General features: G+C 41.0%; 1 protein-coding gene across 1 annotated transcript; it reads right to left on the bottom strand.

The window, feature by feature from the left end:
• Positions 1–1,324: 1,324 nt before the first annotated feature.
• LOC119656730 (transferrin) lies at positions 1,325–24,525 on the bottom strand. Its single transcript, XM_038063265.1, has 10 exons — positions 24,365–24,525; positions 24,131–24,233; positions 18,932–19,071; positions 18,745–18,863; positions 11,029–11,188; positions 10,807–10,964; positions 10,022–10,383; positions 2,351–2,641; positions 1,539–1,923; positions 1,325–1,474 (listed from the first exon to the last, which is right to left on the bottom strand). The coding sequence occupies exons 1-10, from the start codon at positions 24,450–24,452 to the stop codon at positions 1,391–1,393; spliced, it is 1,890 nt and encodes a 629-aa protein (XP_037919193.1). The 5' UTR covers positions 24,453–24,525; the 3' UTR covers positions 1,325–1,390.
• Between the last annotated feature and the right edge of the window lie 356 nt (positions 24,526–24,881).

The raw sequence follows: 24,881 nt of genomic DNA, 5'->3' as shown, positions 1-24,881 counted from the left end.
TCATACATTGAGTTGCTTAATGTGTGAAACCAGGTGATAAACGCTTAAGCTGAGTTGAGATCGTCAACGTTGGCTTTGCGGAACTTGAACTTAATATATTTACGTGCAGTTTAAAGTTTGAGCTCCGCTTCAAATTCAAGTAAGGGGCGGTGAGCGTCAGTTTTGACATGCGGGGTTGTGCAAGGAAATAAAAAGAGGAGGCGTTCGGGGAGGTTGGAAAGGAAAAGATCGAGAGTGCGGTACAAGGAGTTTTAGGTGATAATGAAATTTAAGGCAGAGCAAGTGTTCATAAACGGGGAAAGTAGAAGAGAAGAATGGGAGATGTTGTTGGAAGGAAGGCTAATTAGGGCAGTGGAGCGTGAGGAGGCTAAAATCTCCTCAAAGCAACAAAGGGAGGCAAGAAAATCTGACAAGTGGAAGTTCAGACAAAGTGCCAAACAATTCTTTGTACAGGTAAAAAGGGCAAGTGCAGGGGATGTATATACAAGATACAATGACCGAGAGGGAGTTGGACTGGGAGACATGAAGAGCAACACAGTCATAATGAAAGCCAGAAGCTGAGAAGACGATCTCGGCGCGGAGTGTATCTTTTATTGCAATTAGGACCCCACCGCCGGTGGATTTACAAGATGCATCCTGGTCCCTGTCACAGCGAAAAGTGGAATACCATTCGGGGAACTCCAAGTTCAATACAGTTCGGAGATACAGGTGGCGTAACATTGCTGAGCCAGCGCGAATAAATTGAAGGCCCCCAGCTTAAACCCCTAACATTCTGATAGAACAGACGGACAGTAAACACAGATCCAGTTACATTGCTCGGCGAGGCAGGCGAGTTGTCCTGAATTTGCTGGCAAATTAGTGCGTTTGTATAGCTTGATGAACATACCTTCAGCCCAGAAGAAAGTGTTGCCGAGGACGTCAAATTCGTGAGGATAAGTGACCTTGAAGGATGCAATCACTCCGTCGGTGTTGCTATCTTTTGTCAGTTTGACACAGGACAGAGGGAAAGTAAACCAACTTTTTTCTTTATGTATTCCAGTACATCGCCTGTAGAAGTTACGAACACTAGCCTGGAAATGAATTACTGTTTTGGGTGGAGAGACAACCTTTAACCCGGGGCCACTATCACGGGTGCCCGCAGTGGAATAATATAAAGTCTGCTAGAAGTATCTCTATTGATCCAAGGTACAGAGTCACAATTCTATACACTTCTTCCTGTGGTCAACTGGTCAATCTAAGAAACCCACTCGCAACTGATTGAGAAAGCATAGAGGGGGACATGGATAATTGAACCCTTATTGAAATTTGAATCAAACAATTAGCGTATGTTATGAGGATATATTTAAAAAATATAATATTTCGTTCCACTTTGGAAATAATTCACTCCTTTTTAATTGCACTTCAAATGGCCAATCTTGTCTTCTGACAAATCATTTGGAAGTTTGAGTTCGGTGACAAATTTCGAGGCATCGTCCTGTGAAAAAAGAATAAAGAAATCAATCAAATATATTCATTGCGAAGCATGGTAGTGTACTTACACTGAACAAAACATTCTTATTTCCTGGCTTGAATTCATCAAACATCTCGAAAACATCTTCAATTCTTCCATTATGTCCGAAACTTTCTGAGAGTGAGATGAAAGCATGCTGCATGTTGTTAAGATCTTGTGGACCAATGTTGGCTCTTGTGAACACAGCATTGGGTAGGGTTGCATCACAGTTACATTCCTTGTAGTCCTTAAGATCCTTCTTTTGAAGATTCAAACAAATCAACTTCTTGTTCGGCGCGTTGAGGGCATCGCGGGCTTTCATAATTTCAATGGGGCCATCCTTGCCGTCATCTTTGTTGCAGATCTCCTTTCCACGATGGTTGTTCAGTAGGCGAGCAGCGTAGGCGGCACGTTTGTCATTTATGTCGTATTTGCTGTAAAATTATTTAAATAAGGATTAAGGGTCAGTGGCTTATGGATTTGTAGGCGTGAGAATGGATCAGAAGGCAAATTCTCCTTTTGGAGTAATGCCGGTCCTAAGCCTGTGCAAAAGCCCTTAATCTGGTCTCGTAATCTTTCAGTGTATTGGTCCCTGCGTTTTGGTTATAGCGTTCTGAATGTAAAAGTAAAGGGACTCATTGAATAATTTGCGACAAGTAAGCAAGCAAAGTACTATTTAAGGAGTTCTATGCTCCTAAAATGGGTCGCCAACCTATCAGCGAAGTAAAATGTTTATATCACATAACTTCGTTTTGCTCGAAAAAAACGGTTAAATTTGGCATCTTATCTGCTACCATTCCGAAATTATTAGATTTCCTAAAACGTGTTAAGATATTATCCAGAACCACACAAAATACTTACATGGGTGCCTTCTTAATCAAATCCTGGCTGATAGAGTCGTCGACCACAGCCACGTATAAATCTTCATCGTCATAAGCTTCGTAGACAAGTGGTTTCAGTGAGTTATCGGTGGCATGTTTGTAATCCTCTCCAGGCAGGACGACGGCATCAGCTTCATTCGCATGAATCTTCTTAATTGAATCTTCCTTGGAGTGCAATTCACATTGGAATTCAGGACGAATATCACGAGAGTAGGCCGCTTGTTTCATAGTGTTGCATTTCTTCAGGGCAACTTCATCAGTAACACACATCCTAAAAAATGAAGGAAAATTGTGGGGTAGTCGAAGGAAACGAAAATAGTGATGGCAATATGATAGCTGCTATTATTGGGAACTGAGTAACTTATACTAAAATGTTAAGGGCTACAATTATTTAATATTGTGGAGGCATATAGGAAACTTTTTAAAGAAACCTCACCTTATACCATCCCCTATCTATCGGTAATGGTTGTAATTTCGCAGAATTCAGATCTAAGATGGATGGCATTGAAGCAGTGTAAGAGAACATGAAAAAATAACGTCATAAATCATCCGTAAATTTATTGAAAAGGCTTATGAAGCAGAAATTTCAGATGAGCTCAAAATTGATGAATTATGTTCAGAAAGATTGAAAGGAAGAATATGTCAACAATTTTAACAATTTGCTGCTATCACGCTTCAAAGCGATGTATCTATATGGAAATCAATGGCCTTCCGATACCATTGAACACAAATACATTGATTTTGTATATTTACTGAAAGGATTTCGAAATCTCCCAGATGTTGGAGGTGGTCCCTCAGATAGAGGCGTGTGAGTTATAACAATATCTGATTCATCTATCGTCATTATCGAAGAGTCCTTTTCTTGGATATCAATTGATCAAACAAGAAGCTTACACAAGTTTCAGTTACATACCAACGTAACGGAAGAGCTGTGCTGTGACTTTCCCAGTTTGTCTCCAGGAATCAATCATAGAAACATAAGGTCATACGCAGGATGGAAAAGGGAAAACCGTGCTACCGAGGAAACTCCGGGGCTGAGGAGAATAACTTCTCCCCTATCCATTAGCAACACTTTAGCTGTCAAAATTATGATATTACGCCTCTAGTCTTCCAGACAAAAAATATATAGTAGGTGATAAAAGATCATCCAGATATGGCCAACATTGAGATAAAACTCAAATTCAAAAAGGTTGCTTGAAAGCAGGCCCATTGAGAAGACGGGCAAAGGGGCGATTCCCACTGTGCTGAGTTTGGAGTGTTGAAAACTTCAAACAAATCAAATTAATTACTCAATTTAAATTCAATTGCAAGGCAGGGCGCATAATCTAATATAATAATTTAGATGGTAGTTCAATTCTTCATGTTTTCTCTTGATTCGTCTCTCAATGCACAGGATGAGTGTATGGATCCAGCGGCCTTTTCTGGAATTATGCTACCTTTGCTGCCATTTCTTGTACAGCGCAGTCACATTGGCTGGATTTGGTCTCCTTATCTGGTAGGGACAGTACGCTTCATTCGCAAGAAGATACAAGAGAATCATTCACACACTACCTCATCTAATACCGTTCTACATGCGATGCATGCACTCAGCATGCTCGGCTAATATGCCGGTTCACCGCGTTGTCCAGTGTTTCCTCCCGGACAGGAGCCACGTAAAACAGGATGGATTACACAACCCTTGCAATAAGCAACCGGTAACTGGTGTCATCCTTGTTAAAGAAGAAGCCAAGTGATTACCAACACGGATTTCAAAAATATTGCGATTGGTAATAAGGACCACTTCCACCTTTCGTACACCAGGTCCAGTGTAGCCACTCGCAACCATGTTTGATGATATGAATGTTTCACTTCCATGAAGGTCAACGTACTATGGGTGCTTTGCAACTACCACTACCGCCAGATCGTCTGCAAAACTAATCAATGTTGGCTCCTCTGGCACACGAACGGTAAGGACGCTATTATACATTATGTTCCACAGAAGGGGCACCAATCCAAACACTTGAGGAACACACCTTTTCCAGCACCATTAACTTCTAAGGCCGCCAGACTGCGGTCTCTTCTTTTTCTAACGTGGAGAAAATAGCCTGATGGTCACTGTGGATAAAGTACTCACGCAGCTGGCACACCACCTCTCTCGCCAATGAGGTACTGAGGTAAATCAGATCAACGATCAACCCTAACCCTCTGCCTCGGACAATGGGAACACTTCCAACGTTTGCTAGTGCTATGTGCAGCTTCGCAAAGGCTTTAAATAGAATCTGGCCCCTAACGTTCATTATTCCCCACCCCACGTCGTTTGTCAGGGAGGAACGGGGTAACTGCGCCCAAACCTGGGGTCTTCTCAGGAGGCCCGGAAATAGTGACTTTAACCAAATTAGATTGAATTGATGCTGGAGAGGTCTGCATAATTTTCATTTCGGGTCCAGAGTCCCTCTCTATGACCCTCGTTCCAGAATTTACGTGAGAACTGCCGTAGATTTTGGTAAATCCCGTTGATCATGAAATTCCAAAGCGGAATCAAATTGTTGAGTTAGTGGAATATGAAAACGCGAAGATAGATGTTCGCTTTGTAATCAATTAATGAAAAGAATTCTACTGGTACGAAATAAATGTTAATGTAAATAAGAGCCCTTGGCACTCAAAAATAAGTTGCTTATCCAGTCGCTTGTTATGCTCCTATCATTGTCTTTAATGAACGCGATTAAAATAGAGGAAATGACTCACACATTCTTTCTGCTCACCTTCTCCGAGTCGATGTCATCATTGAAAAGGAATAAACAGGAAATTACGCTTTCTTTGCAGCAATCGAGTGAAGAAAATTCATCCATGAAAGCCAAGAAGCTCAATGAATTCAATGAACCGAATCTGTCCCTTCGGAGTATAAGGGTACATCTTTTCCTCTGCATGGATGGCCACAGTTAGAAGACACTGGTCAAACGATAAAGATATTAGACTACAACTTTGAGACCGTTGGTAATTTCTCCTATCTAAGATAGATAATCACAACCGATAACAGCTATGACGATGTAATCCTCGAAGGGTTGTTGGCTGCCAATGGGGCCCATTCCAGCTTACAAAAACTGTCTCACTCGAAACGTCTCACCATGGAGTCAAAATTCTTAGTGTGCAAGACAATGATCTTGCCAATCCTCCTCCTATTCCTCGGAGACTTCAGTTCTTAGTAAGAAAAATTGCGAACATTTGGCCGCGCTTGAGAGAAGAATCCTCCGAAAAATTTTCGGCATCTTGCATGAGGATGGACGATTCCGTAGCCTACATAACGATTAAATTTATGAGCGATACCACGACTGTCTGGTTGTGGATAAAATCTGGCTCATAAGGATGCGGTGAGCGGGTCCCTTAATCCGCATCGGTGAGGATTCAGCCCGGCAATTCTATAAGGCGACTTGGCAAACCCTACCTGATGTGGAGCGATGGAGGAGGCCAGAACATCAGACAGCCTTTAAGAATGTAGAATTGATGGATTTTGGCGCAAAGCCGGGATGTCTAGAGTTCCTTACTAAGACAGGGCTGGACCGGATATCAGTTGTTGCGCCGTTCGTTAATGATGATGATGATCATTTGTCGCGTCTGAAGCCACGAATATAAGGATGATGGATTAATAAATGCATTCCCGGATCAAACAGACTCCATACAAACTGAAGGATAGTTGGACAACAAAATGGATGCTCGGAAAATACCACAGGTGACAATGAAGTACAGTTTAAAGGTTTGCAAAATGAACTCGTTTTCTTTTACGAGTACTTGACATCTATAATACCATTCGACCGGAAAGAAAACCGGTCAGATTCTCCAATGGAGCACAAACAAAGTAAAAACTTGTACTGTTTGGTAACCAATAACAATACACGTTAAAATGCGCTAGCATCTTAAAAGGATTAACAATACATAGATTGAAATGGATACGCATGGGTTTTCCCAGAACCTGGTTGACAATTGCGCTTCAAAGGGGTATGTTACTGAAAGGACGACAATTATTAAGAATAAGGCATTGGTATCCCTAAGCACATTGCTAAAAGCTTTGCTGTAAAACGTACTATATTATAAATGAGAGGAAAAACATAAGAAAACCACCATTTAAAAAAAGAGGAAGTTACATTCGCCATACTCTGAACGTCGTAGAAATGCCAAATCTGAAGGAATAGATAGATGGATGGAGTCTTTGAAATGCTCGCATGCTGAGAGCATGATCGACAATTCTAACGCTACCTACATACTGAGAACGCTGTAATTGAACAAGCTTTGGAGAGAACTCTTATCTCTTTTGCAATATTGCGGTGTAGAAGGCCCGCCAGGTCCAAGAATAAATTATGATGACAGCATCCACAAAGCGTGCTTGATGAACTGATTCAGGTACCTTTCGGCAGCGGCGGACTATCTTACTAAATAGATGACAGCGTTAAACATTCCCAAAAGGAATATTAATGGGCACTGGGCAGCTATCAGAAATGTTTTGGTTCTCGGTCTTCAACATATTCTGGGACAACTCCCTAAAACTTGGCTAACTGGGTAAACGTGAAAGCGAATCTATGAGCATAGGAGCGTGCGACCTCATTAGTGGGGGCAAGTATGAGGAGCTCCGATACAGTGATAAATTGCATGCACAGCATTCGCCGTGGAAAGTAGGAACTTACAATTGTCCTAACCACAAAGGCAAAAGCTGGCATATATAATAATAATTTCGGTACCATACATCGCATCCCAAAATCAACTTAAAATTTTCCTGTGTACTTTTCTATCTGCTCGTACATGTTCCCCACGTTTTCGAGGCAGGCGATCAGACTCGAGTGTGCAAAGAACTCATCTGAAGTGGCTCTTACCACCAAGCCTCACCGGAGGTTATCTGGTACAATGGAAACCGGGATTATATATGCCAGGAGAATTCCTGGAGGATGTGCTCTTGGTTATTTTCGGTTGACCCCATTGTAGAAGTTTCATGGTGATTGTGCCCATACCGTGGGCAAAGCGTCTTATGAGCTGAATCGTGGAGTTGTAGTGTATAACTCGGATTCCGTACCTTTTGGTTGCGACAGAAATGTTAAATAGGCCTCGCATCTACTGGTACGAATGCTGAGCCTGCACTCGGTATAAACCAAAACCGCCAGTCATGGTGGGGCTCTAATTGTGGTCTGCAAATCAATCCGTGTTTGTAGACGATTATGGGATTATGACTACACAGCAGATACTCACTTTAAACACCAAGGACCTTCATGCGTGTACATATAAATAGCACATAAAAGTGACCGCCGAAAGTTCCAAGCCTTCCTCAATCCCTATCTCCATAATATCATTAAAGTATCCTAGCTTGGCAATGTCGGACGAAATGCTGCATCGGTTTATGGGCTATATAGAGGTGGACATGTTAATGAGAAATGGTAACAGGTAGGTCACATATTTCGGAAAAGTGACTTCCCCATTGCTGACTTTGCCATAAAGTGGAATACACTATCCCACGCTAGTCGACATGCTGATCATCCTAGAAGCATGTGTGGAAAGTCCTGAAAAAAAATTAGGCACATTGTAAAGAATCAACAACGATGGTTATGCGCTGAACCCAGGAAGAGAAGGTGGAACGAAAAAAATGGGAAAAAGTTTTTCTTCCACTGCGTCAAATGGATTCGGCCCGTAGTCCAGCCGATTGGGAAGATTCTTTTATTCAAATGAATCAGTGCACCGTCAAGTGAATATCAGAACAGGACTCTCTCAATCCTAAAAAAAAATTATTTCTGCTATGGCCGACTTAGTCCTGAACTACTAGACGATTTTTCATCTCAATATGATTGGCACACATGTCGTATTTTCGGGTATATTTAGAACCTAAGAATCACTTTGGTCACGCTGCTCTCTGGATGAAACAACGCAAAACACCCAAAGGCTATCGCAATTGTCGGACATAACATTTTGTAATTTTTTTTACTTTGGAGACCAAAAGGACCATTTATGAGTTTCGTTTTTAAACATCTAAGGGGACTTATGTACTTTGAAAAGTCTGAATGTCACAACATGAAGTAACATACCAAAGGATGCAAAGAAATACTATGCTACACAACTACCCAAAATTTGACACAAAACAGGCTGAAGATAATTTCGAATACACAACATAGTATTTTAGGGAGAGAGAGTGGAACTAGCTTGTAATTGTCTCTAAATTTAACTGCTAGACGAACTATTATGGAAGCAAGGACGAGAAAAATCCCAAGAGCTATGAAAATCAAACTAATACTTGAATGCTACTTCAATAGGGAAAGTCTTAGAGAGGCCATGGATTAGATTTAGTTGATGCGAATTTCACGCGACCCGATCTGGGCCAAGCATCTTCGTACAGATGAGATGGGTGTAGTAATTCCCCTGTATCTTAAAGTACCGTAGATTGTCAATATCAGATTGAAGACAAACAGTTATGCACCCGAAAGCTGATTAAAAAAAACATAACCTTTCTTTTTTTAAAAAAAAAAGTACCGGAAGACTTGACGGAAAATTCTGTTTTCATCATACAAGATGGCGCAAAAGTAATCACTCTACTGGAAAACGCTATAACTTTTGCAAATGGCATCAATTGTCAATTCGGTTTTGACATTAGTGAAGTAAATAAACGTAGAGTACAAATCGGCAAGCAATGAATCGGTTTACTCCGCCAGAACGCGGAATAATTGTTTCTGTTAACTGTTAACCGCCAAACGTGTCTAACCTACACTCAAGCCATCCTAAATCTCAACCAAGAGCAGGACGATTTTTCATCGAAAATTATCATCAGCTCAGTTCCATCTTGGCGGTTACTTGAATAAACAAAATAATCGTTTCTGAGGCCCCGAAAATCCATGTATCACCCACGGAGAGCCATTACATCCGCTTAAAGTTACTGCGTGGTGTGCTGTTTACGCTGGAGGAGCCATAAGCCCATTTTTCTCTGAGAACGCCGCAAGCAAAATGACAATTGTGGACGACGCGCGCTACAAAGCCATGCTTACCGAATTTTTCTTCCTCAATTGGATGAATTGGGACTGGAGAATATGGGGTTCATTTTGATGATTTGCACTAGCCAGCCATATCACCCGATTTAACCGTTCCAGACTTCATTTTATGGGGTTTTGAAGTCGCGAGTTTACGTCAAGAAGCCCTAGCCTCTTGAGACCCTTAACTAGAATATTTGCCAGGAATGCGAGAACTTGTAGCCCAAAGTTCTGGCAAGAGTAATGCAAAAAGCTATAAAACGGGCCCTCATGGTCATCAACTCTGGCGGTGGCCACTTGGCCGATATAATTTTCTCGAAATTCTAATGGATTAAATTTTTTCATTAAAAAAAAATTACTGCAAAAGGAAAACATCGCGCGATTACTTTTGCCCCAACTTGTAGAGTGTGTAATCGTTTTCATTGCAGACATTATGCGTATATTCAGCTGAAGAAGTTGTTTGCAGCTCCCATCCCGTTCATTAGCTTATCAAGCCATCCCCGAATACCCAGCCTCTTTATTTGTTGACCTTCCCCTTCCCTTTCCCTTTCTGAAATATTTTTAGTGAGCAAATGTTTATCCAAAAAGGGATGCTCCCAAAATTATTCACTCATCTTTAAACCATAAAATTTACATTCCATCTAATCCAAATGCCAAGACTCAAAATTCAATTAACTTACCTTATCTTCTGTGTCATGCTGCCATCACGTTCGATAACATCCTTGTATCCAGCCCGTTCCAAATACTCCTTTGGCATAATCGATTCCTCCTTCTCATGTAAAACTAAATCAGGTTTAATCAGAAGATTAGCAGCACCCGCCTTATCTTGTGCTTCTTGACCGCGTTTATAAAATGAGTCAACACGTTTCTGGAGCCGTTCCAGCTGAGCTTTCTCCCTGGCTGCGTCCGAGTTGGTCATGTATCCTTGCCATGGACGTTGTGCCCAAGAGCAAGCTGGCCCGGTTATTGGTCGTCGAGATCCGTCCTCGCATAAATATTCAAAATCTTCCGGATTTGCTTGAGCGGTAGTCTGAGGAGCCAACTGAAATTCCGAACCATTAAATCCTTTCTAGTCGTGAAATTTACATTAGGGACACCCAAACTTTCATGTTTTTATGAGATTTCTGTACGTTCTGATCGAAATATTTACAAGGATTTTAAACTAGTCGGTGTGGAATGTGCAGGAATCTCCGGCTCTTTGAAATCCATAAAGAAATTTGAACCTCATGCAAAAGCAGAGGAATGAGGTTTTCATTAAATTTTTATAACGTGGAAAAATGCAAAACGAAAAGAAACCTCCTACTAAGCGGACGCAATTATAAAGTTTCCAATCTGAATCTTGTTTCTGTTCAAAACTTTCCTTTCAAAATCACTTCACCAAAAACGAACAAGCAACAAACTTTAACTTATCCTGTCCGGAACGAGAATCTTTCCAGTTTGGGTCCCTTTACGTTTCCATACTTACACCGAAGTATTTTTTGATGAAGATAGTCTTGGTGAATGCGACATCCCCTTGGCCTTCGGCCAGACAGCGGATAGCACCCTCGTATCCTGAATATTTGTCCGGATAGTTACATTGCTGTGGTTTCTCACATAGAGCGCACAAGTTGGCATATTTCTTCTCTGCAACAACAAATCACAAATCCTCACAATTTGGATTCCAAGGATTAACTGCTTATTTACTTACTTAGGATTTGGTCGACATCGCCATGTGGAGAGTATGTTCCTACCAGGCATGATTTGCTGAAGAATTGCGACAAAGCCTTGAGTTCACGTTCGGTGGGTGACAATTCCGGATCAAGAGATACTTTGAGAACTCCATGTTTCTTGAGTTTTGTGATAGGAATCTGTGGGGAAACATTAATGCTTTATGGCTAGAAGTTTCATTGGCGTGAAATTAGTATTATTGCTGAGGGGATTGCATTTTAGTTTGAATCGTTTAATTCCGTTCATGGATCATTAACGTACACGTGTACGTAGTTTATACGAATTCACATAGATCAGGATAGACTCGTATGATGGGAAAAGTTCTGAAACGCAAACTAAAATAATCGCTTGAATATTCACAACCAGGATCACGTCTTCCTGCGCGAATTAGATTTCTCTAATAGAAATATTTCACGTTTCCGAAGAAATAAGTTTGAAAATTCATAAATCAGTTAACCAAAAGCCCGGCGGGAAAGTTATATCGATGGCGAAACTTTCTTTCTATTGGCTCCCCCGAAGCAGCCCCTTATCGTATATTGTGCAGTCTAAACATTTTTTTCTCCCCAAAGTTTCTAGTACAGCATGTTCCAGGTCAACCTGCTCCATATTACATCAAAAAAGGTAAATCTCATTCTTTCCAGATGATTTTTCTCAGATATATGCATACACGCTCCAGACAAAGCGATTCACTCACAGTTTTCCATTATTCCCCTGCGAAGAACGTTGCTGAGGAACAGCTACAAGGACGAAATAATTTGGGATTCCTTCCCTTACATAGTCCTGTGATTTATTACAGCGATTACATATTAGAAGACTTACAAAGGAAAAGTTTCAGGAAGATGAACGTTCCTCCGCTAAGCTTCAATCGAGAAGAACAATTTTTGGTTTTGTTTTGAGGTTCAGGCTTCTCCGCACCTCAAACTTACCCATTAGGAAGCTTCTCAACTTGTGAACTACAAAGCATGTATTGAAATGAAAATGGATGAGAATCATTCTTTCAAAGCTATTTGGGGATGAAACTCTTCGGTATATGTGCCCCCTTCTCAAGTGGAATGGAGCAGACGTAAGTAACAAAGATGAACCAAGCACTTTACTAGGATACAATTGAATTTCAAATTAGCAACAAATGAGGACAACGTCCTGGAAATATTCTTCTAATTGTGTTCGAAAAATTCAAACTTAGGGAACAATGAGTTTACAAACAAAGGGTGTCACGTGTCATAATTTCGTTTAAGTTCAACCGCAACCAACGGATTTCTGAAAACTCAAGACTCTGAGTTACTCAAAAAGCGAAGGAGTAGAAAAGGACTGTAGCTTTTTGGAGAGTGTGCCTGCTTGGATTTAATACATGGAAACAGGGTGCAACAATAATAATGTCGAACCCGATATCGACCCTTTACCTTTGGATAAGTCAATTCAGGATCGCCTATAGACTGACTGCTGTTACGGCAGTATAATAACAATTTGTAAAATATATGGCAGCGAAGAAGCCAGGAAAAAGACCCAACTGTTATTACCTACGATATCCAAGGAACTCTCCCTTTCCCGGCAAAGGGAATGATTAGATCGACGGGTGATATTTGAGGAAAATAACTAAAGTCCGCTTCATCTCAGAATTTAATCAATGCGGTGCAATGGTCGAGTTGTTTGAACGTCAGCCTCTCGATCTCATTACCCAGGGTATGGATCTCGGTTCGACATGAATGTTTCTATTCATTTTCATATTATCCTGCTGTTGTGGGCGTATTAATTGTGCAAGGATTGAGTATGATGATAATGGAGCTGAAGCATTGGATCGTCGAGAATCAAATAGAAAACAAAAAATATGAATACGAAGTAAACTGAGTGGACGCCTTACCTTTCACAAAGGAAGCCTATGCACATATAGAAACCGCTGCTTTATCATACGATATTTTATTTTATAAACCAAGGGTGAGTTAGAAGTGGAGGCTGGGTCTGCAAAAAAGTTGCGACAGCTACCTACAAGCCCTTACTGAAAGCTCATTGCTTTTGTAGAAAATGTAACAATGGAAGCTAAGGAGATAATGGGAAGAGAGTAGCAGTATCTAGCTCGCGGGAAAAAGATAAAGTGACGAATTTTGTAACATATTTGTAACGTCAATGTAAATCGTAGTAATCACAATTAGCCAGGACACCCAAATTGTATAACAGTAGGACGAATATTTAGTTAGGATAATTGTTAACAGAAGAAGTTATAGAACGAGTTTTTGTCTAGCGCTACGTAATCCAGTGATACGAGTCTAATTAAAGCAAGAACGTAACAATTGGTAACAGCGGTGGGATTGCGTAAGTCAGAATGGTTAAATTTGAGGGCTTGAAAATAGAGCAACTGAAAAGGAGGTGTCAACGTTGGTGCTCCCTACGACGGGAACTAAAGTAGAATAACAGAGGAGATTTCGCGAAGCCTTGGAGTCGCCAGGTATTAATGTAGAGGAACCTGAATTGCAAAGTGAGTCTACATTGCCTATCGCGGAAGTAGCTGGAATGTCCACGGTAAACAACAACGGCATAGCAAGTCTAATGCAAGTTATAGGTAGAATATATGCACAACAAGACGAAAGGCTAGTAAATTTTAGAAAAGCTGCGAAAGAATTAGACGAAGAGATAAAGAAAATTGAAGGTGGCTGCAGAACCAAAAGGCGCTCTAGAAGTAGCAGACCAGCAAACAGAAGGTTCAGAATGTTTGGAGGATGGCCCCAAGAAAGGTATGGAAAAAGAAGAGTAATTGTAAAGCGGCAGGATGAAAAGCCGATGTATCAAGAAGAAGTAATACATCGTGAGAACCTCAATGAAATTCCAAAGCCGATGGAGGAGAGGGTCCAAAAAGTTGAAAAATGGCAGGGGGGAGTTAACAAGTTGCATCAGAGTACTAGTCAGAATATTCGAAAATCACAAAAAGTGATCAGTAAGCAGGTAACTAAAGAAGAGGAGCGAAACTAGCAGCAGACCATAGAGAGGTCATAAGTGAAGGTGTAAGATGGCAGGAGGAGGCCATGCGAGAAGGTACGAAGCAGGAGGGAGAAATCTCTAAGCAGGGTCAGCATACCTGGCAGGATAGTGCTAAGTCATAGGAGATGACTATTCGAGAAGTGCTGCCTCGGAAAGTGTGAAGTGGCGAGAAACGAGTGATAAGCACTTGAAACCTTGCAGGACAGAGGTAACGACAGATATCTGCTGAACGGCAAGGAATCTACCAACAGTGGACAACTCGCTTAGTGACTTGAAGGCAATGGTTCGTCAAGTTGTAAAATTGATGAGCGCAACACTTATGCACATTTTTAGGAACGAGTGCCATGGTTGGAAAGAAAACACGTAACACGGAATTATAAGAAGCGTGGCAAGAAGTGAAAGGAATCAGAAGAGATGGAAAAATTGGCACGGAAAAGGCAAAAGTTTTGGGATAATTGCTGTGCAGAAAGGGAAGTGATAGATGGAAAAAGATCGGTAAAAATGGAAAGCAAGGAGGATACAAGGGTGAGTATCGAAGGGGAATTCAGTAGTGTTTATCGTTTGAATGCTACGACAGAAAAAGAGCTAACTTTCGAGCAACTTAGGCAAGGCTCTGGAAAAGTGGTAAAAATAGAGAAAACAATTAATTTGGAGGAGCAGAACCGAAGAGGAAGCTGGAGTGATTTAACGGACAAAAGTTTGTTAGCTAAAATTTATGTGACACAACAACAGGATCTTCTGCAAATGGGTAGATACGTGTTCAACGTAAAGGTCGTAGAGTCATATAAAAGTTGACTGTTGTTGTTCATTGTGTTCGAGCAACGACACACATTTTGAGTAAGCAGTGAAAATTTGGATGTCACCGAACTATAACGAAGGACAAACAGCAGTAAGGGAAAATTGCACCCTTCAAGTAATAAAAGACAAACGAGATTTGATGTAAGTATTAATTCTTTTGGCCCCGTCAAGGATCCATATATATTACTCCAGAGTTTACAATACAAGAGGGGGAAAACACTAAAGTTGCAATCAAAATTGGAAGTACCTCGTTGGAAAACTACGGAATTTAGTTAACATTCACAATTTTCCGATGCGACGCGCATTCCATCTGGCTATTGATTCTTTTCTCCAAGAAAGTTGTCATTCTATGTACTATATGTCGCCGTTGCTAAAAAACAACCACTGCTCTTGAGTCCTCCCCCTTGTCCTTATAAGTAGATGGGCATGTGTTCATTATCAATGTTCAACAGGAGTCAGTCCCGCGATTACCATCTCAGCTATCCGTGAGGCATTACGGCAGGCGGACACAATCAGCAAAGCCCCTCGTTTTGTGCTTACGCGAGGTACTTATGATACACCTCCTTGTTAAAATTATCTGATCATACCTCAGTGCAGCAGAGCTGCGGGCTTTCTAGCCAGGCTCTTGACGGAAACTCCTCTTGCTCGAGAAATTTCAGATGCAAATTAACCGTTAATCCAAGGTACCTAACCATTTATTATGATTCTATAATTGCCTCGCCGATCATCACAGAAAGTAGGGTCTTCATTCACTTTTCAACCAAGATAACTGCTTCGATTTTTTCCAACACAAGGCTGAAATCAAGGAAAGTTATCCATTCGCGTACCCGTCGCAATAATACGCCAACTCCGCCTATTAGACAGAACGCACCAGGCGCTCCGACGTCATCTGAATAGCTAACTAGGCGCGACTTTTCCTTCGCAAATTATTATAAGGGGCCTTCCAGAAATGCGGCATTAGGGTGGACCCTTAAATTACCGCTGACGTTTTCCTCCATCCACGTCAGAGTAGAAAGTTGTCTCTCAGGTCTTGCCAGGAGGTATAGAATGCTTCCGGATCAGATTGTTATTTAATCTAGGATTGCATCCCTGGCTGCGGGAATTTTTCTTTTGTTCAAGATTGTCAGGATTCTATTGCTGTGGAACTTATTCCTTAACCTGTCGGAAACGGCTCTAAATAGAACAGCATCAAGTCACTATTGAGGAGCGTTATTTTTTATATTAACTAAAGCGTATGTAATACAGTAAGAAACCATACCCTCATGTACAAAATTGAAAAGTGGGAAAAAGATAGTACGTTAAGCAAGCTCATGGACCTAATCTGCGACTTAAGCGTTGGATGATTCACAGTTTACGTCAACTCACCTGCCTGATAGGACGCACCTAGTCGAATAAATGGACTAATATCAGACTCTTCTCAACTTTAGGGAGAAGTCAAATTGTCATTCTGGCAAAAGCAAGGAAAACAAACTGGTCAAATTGCAACTTTGTAACTTCCAGGATCATGAAACTCCTTCGAAAAAATTTGATTCATGGGAATCAACGCTATTTTTGGTAAACAATTTGCAGATATTAAGCTCCGAGTGATGAGCAGAGGACAACTGATGCGGGGACAGTCCGACTCGTATTATTGACCATTCGTTATATGAGCCACCTTCAAACTATATGGCACAGAATACTCGGAACCAGTCATGAGTTAGCAGGAACCGTCAAAAATAGTGCACACGCGTGATTGTCCGCTCTGCAACCTACATAGGAATTTATTGCAATCATATTTTATCTGCACAGCTTATCCTGACCACTCTCCTTTTGCAGAATAATTAACAATATTGAGGACGTGGGCTAAGTCTGCTCTTAGAAGTTAGCATTAGTTATGCTGAAGAGGATATATCTAAATGCAGGTGGCACAATATACACAAACGGTAAACGCCTGAAAACGGCTTAATTTGGCCAAAAGGAACAATAAAACCAGCGTTCTCAAGGTGATTTGCCCAATAGCTTGAAAATGAGTTATTAAAAGTGTCAATAGAAGGCTTCCCTTCAGGAGGAAGAACCACATTTTTCAGTCAATAGGCTTCACTTAAATTTGACATCAGCCTACCACAAATCCGCGCACGGTTGTTGTCAGCCAACAGAGCCTATTTCAGCTTACAAAGACTGTTCCGCTCGAAACGTCTCACCATAGGGTCAAAGATCTTACTGTACAAGACTATGATCTTGCCAGTCCTCATGTATTCCTCGGAAACTTGGGTTCTTAGCAAGAAAAATTGCAAACTCTTGGCCGCATTCGAGAGAAGAATCCTCCGAAGAATTTTTGGCCCCCTACATGAGGATGGACGATTCCGTAGCCTACACAATGACGAAATCTATGAGCGATACCATGACCGTCCAGTTGTGGATAAAATCCGGCTCAATAGGTTACGGTGGGCGGGTCACTTAATCCGTATGGATGAGGATGATCCCGTCCGGAAAGTCTATAAGGGCAATATCTATGGTAGAAAAAGAAGACGAGGCAGACCCTGCCTAAGATGGAGCGATGGCGTGGGTCAGGACGCCAGACAGCTTTTAGAGATATCGAATTGGTGGACCTCGGCGCAAAACCGGGATGTCTGGAGTTCCTTATTAAGGCAGGTTGTTGCGCCGTTGATGATGATGATGATCAGCCTACCAAATAGGAATGATTCGAAGTAGGACGGAATTATTAGTGAAGCTGTTTAGTCAGGGTCATAGGAATATAACTCGGATGTGGGATGAAAATCAAGCGGGCCTGGATTGTAATTGCACTATCAACCTAATTTTGTTAGAGCCTCTACCCCAGACCCGAAACGAATCATCCGCTTTTCCCCCTCTTTCGACGCGCCTGCACTTAGCATAATAGAATCTGTACCTTAATACTTCCTGTTTGTCTTTAGCCTTTGTCCTGTTCGCAAGCGGATCGGCTCGTCGTGATCGGTTGCGCCATTTTGTTCTATCAAAGGAGTAATTTAGAAGCATTCAGGAGGCTTTCAAATCCCCATTCAGCGTAACAAGCCACCGTTGTTTCGGCCTTTTTATCGCTTAGCATCGACTTCGGTGTTCAGACCAACCTTGGATAGTAAATTCTCTTTAGCACGAATCGCGGTATATTTTATATTTGAGACGTTCGTTGATACATCAATCACAAAGAACATCAGTAGTGGAATGCCGTTTCATCCAAGTTGCGCTAATGCATGAAGCAATTTCATAACGCAGCTATCAGCTGATATTGACCCGAGAAATTTACATTGCTCAGTTCTGGGCAGGTCATTGCAACTGTCAGTGATAGTGCCTGTTTCATGGAGATCGATTTTCAAAAATTTAGCTTTATTCAGATTTAATCAGAGACCGTGTTGCATGAGACGATCGATCTCTTTTTGGACAAGTTGCTCGAGATCATTTTTGTTATAAGACGCTAGGAAAACATCATCTATATGAAGCAGTGTGTAGGGCGCTGGACGTTGGATGTCCTGTGTGACAGTGTCCACAACCAAAACAAGGAGTGGTTAGAGGGCGCTTCGTTGACGAGCACCGACAGAAACACGATGCGGTTTTGTTATAACCGCCACACTTCGAATTTTATTTTCGGACCGTAGTAGAGCAATTTAACCCAGCGCATCTTCTGGCACTAGGTATTGTCGTAGAGTAAACCAATTTTTGGATTGTGGTAGAGCCACTGAACCCAGGACATGAGTTCTTCTGGCACTAAGTGTTGTCCTAGAACATACCAGATAAGTATCCATAATACTGATACATCGAATATGATGCGGACGTTGGCAAGAACAGCGGCGTCAATTTTTTGAAGTCCTCAGTAAATTTACCAATATATCTCCAATAGTATTAGTAAGTTCAAAAATCTAATGTTCAAATTGAAGTCGTTTTTTCTGCAAATCAAATGGTTTCATCAACTTACTTTATATCCAACATTTCGTCCAAATCCAGTGTGACATGATTTAAGTCCCCGCAGGCTTTCTAAATCTTTTACTGGGCTGCTCTTCTTGATCAGAATTACTCCTTCATAACGGAATTCGGCTAAATATGATAAAATTAAGGTCAAGTCAAGTCATATTGGAAGTAAGAAAAATAATAGAGTAACTTACCGTCCTTCTCAAGTTGTGTTCTTATCTCTGAGATGACTTGGAAGTCTTGGTTGTTCATGTGGTATGCAACGTACATATCTTCAGGATCAACAACAATCAAATCAGCTTCACGTTTATTGACCTTTTCCAAGCAGTCCATTCTGTAATAATAATTTGCAGATTTTAGTTGTGTGACAATATAAGAATTATTAAATGAGGCGATGAACACCATAGGGATGTACTTAGTGACTCCTTCGTTTGACACTTATATTGCAAGTGGGAAGAGTTCAAGAAAACGCAGACAGCCAATATAGGCGGACCAGATTCATCCATGATGAGTACTTAATTGAAAAATAAACTATCTACTCGTACAGACTGGGTTGAAATCTAAAGTGTTAAAAGATGGAGAATGTATACAAAAAGAAAACAAGAGTGGAACAGGGAGAAGAAGGTAAAAATCTTGAACGATTTGCCAAAGAATGGCCGTGAGTAGTTCAAACCCGTTTCTTAAAAATACCGCTCTTCTAACAAAATCCGACAAGTATATAATGTACGCCAAACGAAAGTTATTTTCCCAACGCACAGATCAGGAAAGTAGAAGTGGCCGTAAATAAGCATCTTATTTTAATTAATTTCGGTAACAGTTTCATCAAAGTTGTACTATACTTTCCAGGTAAGCTTACATCTATCTTAGGAAGAGTATACATAACACCGCTGTGCTTATTCGAATATGAACCGGCTTAAATATGTGGACCAGTGAGTACGTAATTAAAGTGGATAAAACTAAACTGCCATGGATAAAGTTTCCCGATTCGTGGGGTAGTATTTGAGGTTTGTTGTCTAGTACTACGAAAGCACTCCATAGACCTTACGCCGATATAACGTGAAATACGATAGGTTGACTTCTGTCCCAAGGTATTGCTCGGTTCCTATAATTCAGACTCTTCGTATATACTTTGGTTGCCTCCGGTTTCAAGTTCCCTTTCATATGAGAAATCTTGAAAAATGCGAAAGTGCGACCTGTTATCATTTAATGTGACCACATCGTGAAGCTCATACACTATAGATAACTCCATTTCTACCGAAATAACCAGAAAGAGTTGCAAGCTCCCCAGCGGAGTAATAAATTTCAATAAACTAAGTGAGGAAAAAGCTGGATAAACATCATATGCAGAGCAGCAAGCCAATCCACTCCTAGAATAAGAAGAAAACCTAATTACATGGGGTCTATAAATAGGTCACATATGAAAGGGCAAAAGGACCCGTGTGAGTTCTCGAAGCAAACAAACGTCAGCAGAAGCCTCTCGAGACCTGCGACAAAAAGGGTTGAAAGCAATTCTAAAGAATAGGAAAGCCTACAGGACCCTCATCTTTGCACTGAGGATTGAAGACCATTCGGCTATCTTTAATATCATTAAAGAAAAGGGGCTACACGCCACAAGAAGCACCCCACCAGTCTTAAGGACTCAGGCCGTAGTAATCCGCGGTTTCCACAGAGACACAGAGCCTACTGACATAATGCGAGAGATCAATGAAGAGCCCCCGAACTTGAAGGTCAAGAACGTGTCGAACCTAGTCACGCAAGCTGACAAGCTTCTTCATAGCCAGAAGCTAACACTCCTGTTGAAGTCGCAATCGGGATTGTTCATGGCTACCTTCGATTCCTCTCTAGAACTCAATGAAGCATTGAAAGTAAAGTATATATTCCACCAAAAGATTTCGCTTGAGAAATTAAAGCCTATCTAGGAAGTGCAGTGCTACAACTGCCAAGACGTTGGGCACATCGCCCTCATCGCCATTGTGCACAGTTGCTTGAAGTGTACAAAAACCCATATGCGAGGGGAATGCTCAAGATCCACAACCTGCTGCAGTTGTGGCCTGACTGGACGTCCTGCCAACTATCGTGCATTCCCGGCATACCAAGGCATGGCTCCCAGAAGCGAAGCTAGCAATGCAACAAAGAATGCTGATCCAATGAGAGTCAAACAGGCTGTGATGTCGCAAAGCTTGGCAGTTAATCCAAGGAGTTAATACCAACCAGGCGTATCTGACACTCAAGCAGCCAGGAATAATTTTCCTAGTGCTGCAGCCCCTCAAGTTCTGCCAAGCGAAAAAATTGACGTTCAAAAGGACACCAACTGCGGTACCGCCTTGTTAGTCAGAAAAAAACGTTTTTGATCAAGTAACCCTGACACTTGCAAGCTATAAGATTTCCATTACTACAGACGGGTGTTTTCAGAAACTCTGGTTATGAAATTTACGACGAGCTCCAGGTGAAGAAGTACAACATTCTACTGACAGCAGAAGAATAGTTGCTACAAGGTTGGCGGGATGATACTATACGAATCGAAACACTAAATGGGAGTTGTAGATCGAGTTAATTAGTTTGGTGCTGCGAATATTATCGCCGTTTAAACTATAACAACTGAGTAAAATGTTCCCAATATGTCAGACCATTCGACAAGTTCATCAGGTATACTAGGATATGACACCAGTATAATAGGGAACACAGACCCGCCGTTAAGCCGATTTTGAAGGCGCAGCCACAAAGACTACTACAACCGATTGAAAACATTTGAACTCATACCAATCTTTGAAAGAGGACTTAGAATTTTATTTTCATTGTCTGTTAAAAAGGTGGCCATGAAAAATTGGGCTCAACTCCTCGAAACAGCGCACGGCAGGCTATGACGAAGAGATTTTGTGGAGGCCCTATACTCCAATCAGGAGCAAAAAAGGGGAAATAATGCTGACTAGTACATACTAGTAATAACAAAAGAGTTGTCGCTAAGATATTTTTCAAGTTCCAAATCAATATTAAGACAAAAATGTTTCCCGGTTGAAACAGAGCCTCCTCAAATATCAAGAACACGGAAAAAACATTTCCTCGCTAAAGGATTCAATGGACTGTGGTCTGCAAACAGTTTCAAGTTATTCAAAACTTTTGGTAGAAATACTAGAATCCTGGTAAAGGAGGAGTCAATTTTAAGATCTTTGTGCAGCATCGATAAGCATCTTTCAAACAGGTTTCATATGTTGCAAGTATTCAGGTCTAATATAAAATTATAATCATAATTAACAGAGCACCGGTTGTTGCTCCGGTCTAGGCCTGCCTTAGTAGGGAACGCAAGAGATCCCGATTTTGCACCGAGGTTCACCGATACCATATTTCTGAAAGCAGATTGGCGTCATGGCCTACGTCCACCGAAACTTTTTGAGCTGATTTTTATCCACAAGTAGACGGTCGTGGTACCGCTCATAAATTTCATCGTTATAGAGGCTACGGGATCGTCCGAATTCTTCGGAGATTTCTTCTCTCGAACGCGACCAAGAGTTTGCAATTATTCTTACTAAGAACCCAAGTCTTCAAGGAATACACGAGGACTCGGTGGTCTGGTGGTGATTTGAACCTAGGAAAAACAGAATTTGGTATCCTGACCATATTGATAAGACTGACTTAACTGAACTGGGACAATATAAAATCAAAAAACTAAAAGGAACTGTAACGACTCTTTGAAGGCAAAAATCAAACCACTTCGAGAACACATACAACGCTTCTTTTAAAGGACAAAAGAACATCCATATCTAAGATCTGCCAATTATGCCAGCAAGGTAAATTGCCCTTTAGCAACATTCCTTTGTCGCCTTTGAACATTAATCTATCATTTCTCTTACAATCGATACAACTTGCCCCCTGGAAAGTCATGGTTTACCTGGTTTTTATGAAACAACAATACAGTGAGATTCCCAAAAAGGGTATTCTATTTTCCAATTAGATGATTTTAACAGCAGTCTGTCATTAGGGACATGTAAGTATCAATAAGGGCTTAGCTCCACTACATCCAACAACAGAAAATAGGAAAGCAAAACTCCTATTGAGAATTTTTAATCTGAAGAAAGAACGTCCAGTAGTGGCATATTTAGATATCATATATACAATGTACATTCTCGAGTGAAAGGACTATAAACAACCTGGACGGTAGCCGACTTTTGAAAAAGCTCACTTCTAGACCGCCCTTTGTGTTTCCGTGCTACCAAATCAAGTCGCTCACAGTTTAGTTAGATTATTTTAGTGGGCGAAGCCGCAACTCCAAGCATTCATTCTGGAGATCGTCTATTCAATGGCCTCCCACCTACAACGTTCGCAGGCTTTTGCGAATTTGAGAACACTTTCCCGAGACAGAGAATCCGCAAACTCTTTGTTGAAAAAAATTTTCACCATGGTTTCTTCGTCTGAGATGTGGGGAGGCCGGGCAGCTGCATATAATTTCCTCCTCCTCACATCGGTTGCATATAACCCAGAACGCCACTTCACTTTTTCCATGTGGTACTTTCAGGAGAAGTGTCCCGTTAAAACCCCAACTAGGGTTTTCATGTCCTATTTGTTAAGAGACAAAAAATGTGCCCGGGTTCTTTCACAAAGATTTTCGTCCGCCGGAGTTCAATTTTTCCACTCAATTGCGTGAATCCTTGCAATTTCACTTTCTATCACATAAGTTACCTGGTGTGAATCTGTCGTGAATCACTGAACAAATTAGGACTACTAGGTTAGATTAGGCGCATTACGTCCACTGTATCGTCAGACCTTAGGGTCTTGATGAAATTAGGAATAATTTCACTAAATTCAGCTTGGCCAAAGATTTGAATATATGAATATATGATTCTCGAATCCTGCAGAAGAAATAGACCCTTGACAAAATGGTGTGATGATCAGTATTCTGGGAAACGGGAGCTTCAGCATTTTTCTTGATTAGTCCCAAATTCGATCTCCTCTTCATCAGAAGAATTGAGACGATATTAGAAAAGGACGAAATCAATGCAAAATGTGAAACGACCAAAAATGTCGAGGTATAAAAGCCGAGCTGGTAGCATCCACTAGTCTACTATAAACGATGTAATAGAACATTCTCAGATACATTAAACGAGTATATCTTTTCAAAGCATCCTCGAATCGATATTACAACCGAATTAGACTTAGTGACCACGCTATATTGCAACCACCGGTACTTCCTTTGAAGACCGGTTATAATGAAAAAGGAATTTAAGGTACAATTCTTGGTGTTCCTAGTTTACGGAAAAGTCTTAGATTTATTGGCGACTTTTGAAGAGAACACAGACGACTGGCTGAGCATTTTTAAAGAAAATTCACGACATTTAAATGGATGTCCTATAACTGCATGAAATACGAACTATATTTGGAATGAAAAACACTACACTCACCGATCCCTGGCCGGGAGACATTCCATCAAAAGTCCACCTTGCGACGGTTCCTTCACGATATCCAAACAATGTTGATAGAACTTATGTGGAACACACATTTTATCTTAACAAAAGAACAAAACAGAAAACAAATCAACATTAGTAACCACAAAAACACCACTTGACGATATTATTGAATAATAAGGAAGATCCATAAATTCATAAACAAGATGCACTTTTGGTTGGGTCACTTACAAACTCGATTATCAGCTTCCGCAGAAATTGGCTGGAAGCAAGCGACAATAGTCGCAAAAATAACGACCAAACTCATAATTCGCGACATGATCAACACCAGAATGTTAAGATACGACTGGTTAGCTGACAAGCTTACCGGCGATCTTTTATACACTCGCACGCCTCCTCAGATGCGAATTTTAGATTCTTTCAGCGACTTCGTTCTTCCCGTATAAAAATAAAGCAGGGAAAAACCCTCCCAAACAGACCATCTTATTTTTTTTCGTATTCTTGAGCTTTTTGTAATGCTCATTGTAATTGAACCGATCGCCAACAACAAGCCGTTGATAAGCTCCTCAGACCTTGGCAAGGTGACATATATGTATGTACCATAGTTAACACTACCAGAGCGAGGTGCAAAGCTCCGATGCCTTTTGCATCATTTCAAAGAATTTATTATTTCCACTAATTGGAAGAATACTATAATTAATAAGAAGATCCACTGAATATCTGGAAGATATTGCAAGGGTAAACAACG

This window comes from Hermetia illucens, chromosome 5 (assembly GCF_905115235.1).
Source record: "Hermetia illucens chromosome 5, iHerIll2.2.curated.20191125, whole genome shotgun sequence".
NCBI classification, from domain to species: domain Eukaryota; kingdom Metazoa; phylum Arthropoda; class Insecta; order Diptera; family Stratiomyidae; genus Hermetia; species Hermetia illucens.
The sequence above is the reverse complement of the archived record's forward strand: the minus strand, read 5'-3'. Positions and strand labels throughout refer to the sequence as shown.

Bases quoted from the DNA above. Each gene is read 5' to 3' on its own strand.
- LOC119656730 (XM_038063265.1), bottom strand. From the start codon at position 24,452: ATGTCGCGAATTATGAGTTTGGTCGTTATTTTTGCGACTATTGTCGCT. The intron at 10,965-11,028 runs GTAAGTAAATAA...TTGTTGTTGCAG, and splicing joins CGATGTCGACCAAATCCTAA to AGAAGAAATATGCCAACTTG. The intron at 1,924-2,350 runs GTAAGTATTTTG...ATAATTTTACAG, and splicing joins TTGATTAAGAAGGCACCCAT to CAAATACGACATAAATGACA.